The 7,921-nt window shown below is 33.2% G+C and overlaps 1 protein-coding gene across 1 annotated transcript; it reads right to left on the reverse strand.

Annotated features, from left to right (window-relative positions):
- Positions 1–2,133: 2,133 nt before the first annotated feature.
- On the reverse strand, positions 2,134–7,921 carry LOC143069651 (uncharacterized). Its single transcript, XM_076244394.1, has 2 exons — positions 7,398–7,921; positions 2,134–2,922 (listed from the first exon to the last, which is right to left on the reverse strand). Exons 1-2 carry the CDS (start codon positions 7,847–7,849, stop codon positions 2,874–2,876), a joined length of 501 nt encoding a protein of 166 aa, XP_076100509.1. The 5' UTR covers positions 7,850–7,921; the 3' UTR covers positions 2,134–2,873.

Genomic DNA, 7,921 nt, shown 5'->3' on the forward strand with positions numbered 1-7,921 from the left:
ACGACATACATTTTGTTTTTAGGTTTAAATACGAAAACTACGTCCCTTGACCAATGGGTATTATTTGATGTTTAGATATTTTATTGTTAAAGTTCTGATGGTCCTTGTTTTCCACTTAGAAACCCTGCAGTAGTTTTATTTTCACCAATAAAATGATAAAGAAAACAAATTCAAGTTTGATCTGTGTTTAGTGGTAATAAGCATTTTGTATAAGTTTTATATTATTTGGTTGAGGCAAACTAAAGTTAGAGAACGGAAACCAATTGTTGGACGTACGTACGTACAGACGGACAAAGGTAAAACTAAGTGCCCCCTTCGCTACGGCGGGTCATAGATACGCAACACTATGGTGTCGAGACTAGTTTACCCATGCAGGATAAATCAATAGATATGGAACAAGAATGTGTCCCAAGTACACAGATGCCATATCCGCACTTTCATTTCCTATGGTCAGTGGACAGTGAAAATAGGTTAGAATCTCTAATTTGGCATTAAAATTAGAAAGAGCATAGTAACATGTTTACTATGTTTTAAGTTGATTAGACTTCAACTTCATCTAAAAAGTACCTCGACAAAAAACTTTAACCTGAAACGGGATAGACTGACGAACGGAGGCACAGACCAGAAAATATAAGACAATAACTAGAGGCTCTAAAGAGCCTGTGTCGCTCACCTTGGTCTATGTGAATATTAAACAATGGACACATGGATTCATGACAAAATTGTGTTTTGGTGATGGTGATGTGTATGTAGATCTTACTTTACTAAACATTCTTGCTGCTTACAATTATCTCTACCTAAAACAGTACTTTCTGTGGAAAATGTTATTGAAAATCTTCAAATTTTAAGAAAATTGTTAAAAATTGACTATGAAGGGCAATAACTCCTTAGGGGGTCAATTGACTATTTTGGTCATAGTGACTTATTTTTAGTTCTTACTTTGCTGTACATTATTGCTGTTTACAGTTTATCTCTATCTATAATAATATTCAAGATAACAAAAAAACCCAGCAAAATTTCCTCAAAATTACCAATTCAGGGGCAGCAACCTAACAACCGATTATCCGATTCATCTGAAAATTTCAGGGCAGATAGATCGTGACCTGATCAACAATTTTTCTACCTGTCAGATTTGCTCTTAATGCTTTGGTTTTTGAGTTATAAGCCAAAAACTGCATTTTACCCCTATGTTCTATTTTTAGCCATGGCGGCCATCTTGGTTTGTTGGCTGAGTTACCGGACACATTTTTTTAACTAGATACCCAAATGATGATTATGGCTAAGTTTGGTTAAATTTGGCCCAGTAGTTTCAGAGGAGAAGATTTTTCTAAAAGATTACTAAGATTTACGAAAAATGGTTAAAAATGGACTATAAAGGGCAATAACTCCTAAAGTGGTCAACTGACCATTTTGGTCAGGTTGACTTATTTGTAGATCTTACTTTGCTGAACATTATTGCTATTTACAGTTTATCTCTATCTATAATAATATTCAAGATAATAACGAAAAACAGCAAAATTTCCTTAAAATTATCAATTCAGGGGCAGCAACCCAACAACGGGTTGTCCGATTCATCTGAAAATTTCAGGGCAGATAGATCTTGACCTGATAAACAATTTTACCCCCATGTCAGATTTGCTCTAAATGCTTTGGTTTTTGAGTTATAACCCAAAAACTGCATTTTACCCCTATGTTCTATTTTTAGCCATGGCGGCCATCTTGGTTGGTTTGCTGGGTCACGCCACACATTTTTTAAACTAGTTACCCCAATGATGATTGTGGCCAAGTTTGGTGTAATTTGGCCCAGTAGTTTCAGAGGAGAAGATTTTTATAAAAGTTAACGACGACGGACGACGACGACGGACGACGACGACGGACGACGGACGACGGACGCAAAGTGATGGGAAAAGCTCACTTGGCCCTTCGGGCCAGGTGAGCTAAAAATGGGGCATAAAAATGAACATTTTAATAACAACTGGTTTTCAATGAATATATAATTAAATTGACTATATAAAACTAACGATTAACCTTACTTTAAAGTTATTTTTCGCACTATTACACAACAATACGATTGGTAACTCCAAACATAAAACGGATTTTCAGCTTAATGGCTTATGAAATTATTTTCATATCGACATTTAAAATTGATTTTATTATGACAGCAGATTATGCAAAACATGAAAGTCTATAAATAACAATGGTATGTTAAACTCTCAAAAACATTAATAACAAGTATTGCATAACAAAAAGATTTGAGCAAGACTTTAAATACTGTTTACACTAATACTGAAGTGACTAATGAATATATAGTAATACTGTGAAAAACACATACACCATGCTTAAAAATACGATTGAGATTTAATTATCTGTAATGCACAAGTAGTAGTTGCACTTTCTCTCGTCTGTTGTGATGGTAAAACTGGACAACTTTCAATTGTAAGGAACAGAGTTTCTATTGTGCATACTTTCATCGGGACCATCTGTCAATTGGTCTTGTCATAAATTAATCAAAAGAACGATATTTCACTCTTTAGTAAAATATATAAAGAAAAAGCAATGGGATAATCAAATGCGGTGTATCTGTAAAATGTGAAAAACATCTATCAAAAATATATCTATCAAGAAAGACATGTAACAAACAAATTTTTAACAATAATAACAATATGTCATGACATAATACTGAATGGTTTCATAATCACAAGAGATCATCTAGCACACAATGAATACTGGTATGGAATAAAAAAGTAACTTTTCATGATTGCATAAGACAAACAATAAAGTTTGGTTCAGTCATGGACGAAATAACTATATGATGAAAGAAGCAATTGTTGAAATTCAAATCTGGTTTTCGATTAAGAATAACTTTTCCTTTTCTAGTGCAACTTGAACAATTTGTTGGTTGTATGCATCTCGTCTACGTACCTGAAAAACAAAAAAAAACAAATATGAAAATAAGAAGATGAAGTGTAATTCCCTATCAGATTACAGTTCACCAGAAACCAGTTGATATGAATTTTAGCAACAATGAGCAAATCTCATATCGAATCTCAAGCTATAAAAGACCCTGACATGTAAAATGTAAAACATTTCAAACTCGAAAACCAAAGGCTGATTTATGTACATATGTATAAACTTAAAATATAAATAAAGAGCTGCTGAACCAACGCCTCTTGTGTTTTGTGTTGGTAGAGTTCTCTTAAAATCAACTTAAAATATGATATACAGCTGTTGAGACAGGCATAACATTTATAAACAAGAGTGCACACGCTGAAATGTCTCGCCTTCTATATTAATCATTGATATTATGTTGATAGTCCTAAGTATAAACCTTTATCACAACTGTCACATAAACTTAACATTAACCAATATAACTAAACAAAGACCAATGAACCTTGAAAATGAGGTCAAGGTCAAATAAGCCATGCCAGGCAGACATGTACAGCTAACAATGCTTCTATACAACATATATAGTTGACCTATTACTTATAGTTTAAGAAAAATAGACCAAACACAAAAACTTAACACTGCAATGAACTGTGAACACGAGGTCACGGTCAAATAAAACCTGCGCGACTGACATAAAGATCATAAAATATTTCCATACACCAAATATAGTTGACCTATGGCATATAGTATTAGATAAAAAAGACCAAAACTCAAAACTTAACTTTGACCACTGAACCTAAAAATGAGGTCAAGGTCACATCTGCCCGTTAGACATGTACACCTTACAATCATTCCATACAATATTGCATATAGTAGAGAAAAACAGACCAAAACACAAAAATTTAACTATAACCACTGAACCATGAAAATGAGGTCAAGGTCAGATGACACCTGCCAGTTGGACATGTACACCTTACAGTCCTTCCATACACCGAATATACTAGCCCTATTGCTTATAGTATCTGAGATGTGGACTTGACCACCAAAACTTAACCTTGTTCACTGATCCATGAAATGATCGAGGTTGAGGTCAAGTGAAAACTGTCTGACAGACATGAGGACCTTGCAAGGTATGCGCATATCAAATATAGTTATCCTATTACTTATAATAAGAGAGAATTCAACATTACAAAAAATTTGAACTTTTTTTTCAAGTAGTCACTGAACCATGAAAATGAGGTCAAGGACATTGGACATGTGACTGACGGAAACTTCGTAACATGAAGCATCTATATACAAAGTATGAAGCACCTTCTAAAATATAAAGCTTTTAAGAAGTGAGCCAACGCCGACGCCACCGGCGGATCACTATTCCTTTGTCAGGCTTTCTGCAACAAAAGTTGCGGGCTCGACAAAAAGGTGAAAAAACAAACGCCAATCCCCCCTCCTCCCCCAAAAATGGTTAGAATGCTGCGTTGATTACTAATATGATAAATAAATTGATTGATTGTAATGTTTTGTCCTTTAGATAAAGCATGTTCAGGACAAGAAGGGAAAATAATAGGGATGATGGACGGATAATTTTGAATGTTTGTGACTTTGTTGTTTGGGATTTTTCAGCCCTTTGAAAATTGGCGAATTTGTCATTTTAAAAAGGCCGCAAGAAAAAGGTGGGCCTCAAGTATTTCTTTTCGCGATGTAATTTTTATTACATTGTATTAAAGAAATTTGCAAAAAACGGGAGTCCCATGAGCAACAAGATTAAATCTTGTACAGTATCCTTGATTGTTTCAACCACTTTCACATTGGTATCTACAATTCTTTAATATTCCCCTCATTACCTTCTACGGGATTTATTTAGTGGTAATTATCACCTATTCATAAAACTACATTCCAACTGTGGATATATATAACAAGATAAAATATGCATGCATGCATTGATTTTCTATAAGTGAATCTGAGATTCTTATACAATGTTACAATTGTCTCAAAGTGTATAATATTCATTATTTATTCAGTATTTGGCTATATAATTTGTCCTGATTTACATGTAGATCATGATAGATAAATCTATAAAGTTAAGCCTATATACATATCGATGGAATTAATATTAATTGTGAATACCCAAATGTTTCTATAATCTGTCGTTATAAATAAAATCATTGGTGTACTCAGATTCCTAATAGTACCAGTAACACTAGATTGCTAACAGTACCAACAAAAACATATCAGTCGTGCATTTAAGGAAAGTGGCTTGAACAGAAATAAAGCATTTACAACTAAACCCCAACCTGTGTATACATGCCTGCTTCAAAATTTATATATTGTATTTCGTTTTTACTAAACTATAGGGTACATCTTCCTTTAGAAAAGCAGACATTTTTAACCAGTGTCTTTGAAAATAAATAAAAGGAGAAGTTGAATATAAACCATTGACATAGACATCTTAAGGTTAACATACGGGCTTCAATATAAGACAGAGGTCAATACAATATTATTGTGAAGCTCAAAGTCTAAAATATTGAAAGAATAAAAAAAATGTGCATTAATTACACCTTTACTTTGTGTATCAAAGTACTGATATCAACTCCAAGTTCTCCAAATGACAAAATCTTTAAGACATGACAAAGATTTAAAAAAAAATTAATACATTCTAGACTATAGCCATCTTTATTGGAAGAAAAAGGTTGATAACACACAAGTTATTAGAACAACACAATCACACTATAAGATGTGTCAAGTGAAGATTATCTATACCATATTATGCATATAATAAATTGTGTACAATGTATGAAGCTCCAAATTGTTGCTACAATAAAGTTGTAAGAATGTATAAATGATGTGCTTATGACTTTGCAAGTCCATAAGACTGAAAAAAATAGTCTTAAATAATTTTTTTTTTTACAAATGTATGTCATTTGTATGTTTTGTTTCATTCATTAATAATTTAATTTTGGAAGTAACGCGACTTCTGATTGGCTGACGTTATTTTGTTATGAGCCCATAGACATAATTTAGTCATGTGACCGTGACGTCATCAACGTTTTTTCATGGTTTTCTACGGTTTAAAATGGAATTTAGAATTAAATTATAAGAAATGACTGTAATATTTTTTCTGTCTATTCGAAATAACATAAAAAATGTGGTGTACACTGTTAAATAACCCATTTCTTCATAGACAGAAAAACAGTCATTCCTTAAATACAATTATGAATTAATGAAAAGTGTAATAGAATTTTATGTACTATTTATTATTTTTTAAATCCATGGAATACTTTACGTTAAATATATTGGATGCTGTATGTATACTATTACTAATTGATCTTTTATTCTTATATACTGTAAATTCAGAAATTATTGCCTGCATTTATTATTGGGATTTTGTCATTTTAGATTAAAATTCTATTTTCATTCTTCCAATTTTAAAACCATAGCAATAATTTCTGATTTTTAAAAGTAAATTTATTTGTTACTGTAAACTGTTGTTGACAATTTGAACTAGCGACATGCATCAGTATCTATATTGTGAGTACTCAAGATCGGTACTTTGTGTCCTTTTTGTTGTTACTAGGGATGTATAAATATCCTGGTACCTTGAGTACACCAATGTATGATATACAATCTGTGTTTTTGTTAGATGTTGTTCTACTTTGTTTATAGTTTGCTCTTATGCTTTGCTGTCACAGTTAAGGGGAGGGTTGAGCAATCAAAAACATGTTTAACCCCACCCCATTCTTTTTGAATCTGCTCCAAGTCTGGAGCCTGTAGATCAGAGGTTGATATTGGTTCATGTCTGTCATATTTGTTTATGAAAATTGCTTTGTTATAAATTACATGTAGGCTTTTAGTTACAAAATTCTTCGTTAGATTGTTTTCATATTAACCATTTTTCATGTCTTTTATAGTGGATTTGATTATTATAATATGGAAAGGATTTTTAAAATTTTCTCAGCGTTGAAGGCTATACAGTTTCCTTTAATTGCTTATGTCCACTTTATTGGAACTTTGGGTTGATAGTTGTCTCATTGTCAATCATACCACACTTTAATATGCCTGGTTACATGTACACCGAAGTGTAACACCTGGCCATGGGTTTATGGTAGTAAATAAGGAGACTTTATTGTAATAATTAAGGGAACAATCATTTGATTTTCCTTTGGGGGGGGGCAGGATTTTAAACATATTACTTGGCCTAGTAAGAACTGAAAATAGTGCTACTGCTGAACAAAGTTGCATGAAAAAGTCATGTAAAATGTATAGCAAAAGATGAAAATACATGTAGATGATTGCTCTAGAAAAAATTCTCCTACCCCCAAGTTCAAGAATATTGATTTTCGCAAGATACAAACTTATTAGATAATTATTGCAAAAGATTTTAAAATTAGTAAGAGTTAGGAGATCTGCTAGATTTTGTATCTGATGGTGAAACATAATGTACATGTACATGTACAAATGTACTTTTAAAAGAAATTTTTGAAGTGAAACCTGTTCATTGCCTAGCTGTTACTTACATTGTCATTGGACTATTTATGATTGGAAATCTCTTTTGAGGTCGCTCTTCATACACCACAGGAACACCACATCCAGTTCCCCAGCGAGGAGGTGGAAATGTACCATAGCTTCCCTTTGAGGGCAACATTTGTCGAAGTGTTGAATATTGTTCAGATCTTGTACTTGGATGAGATCTAAAAATGACTGGAAGCGTTTTTCGTTCAAAACCTCTTAGTGGTGGATCTGTAGGGGGAACCCAGTGCCGGTCTGGAAATGGAAGTTCTTTTGGAGCTAATAACTTGTGTCTAGGGACTGGTGCAGTTGTCCGTAAATCTGTTGGAATATAACGTTTTGTTACCCACACAGTTTCTGGATCTTCACTTTCTTTCCTCGCCCTCTCGTCTTGTTCTTTTAAATATTTACTGTATTGTAATCGATAGGCGCCAAAAGAGCCCATACTTAAGGCTGTCATATTGCAAGAGAAAGCGTCCAAAATCAGTTTCCAAGTTCGTTGTCAATGTCAATTGATCGCACAGGCGCTTGG

Source organism: Mytilus galloprovincialis, chromosome 3 (genome assembly GCF_965363235.1).
Source record: "Mytilus galloprovincialis chromosome 3, xbMytGall1.hap1.1, whole genome shotgun sequence".
Classification (NCBI taxonomy): Eukaryota; Metazoa; Mollusca; class Bivalvia; order Mytilida; family Mytilidae; genus Mytilus; species Mytilus galloprovincialis.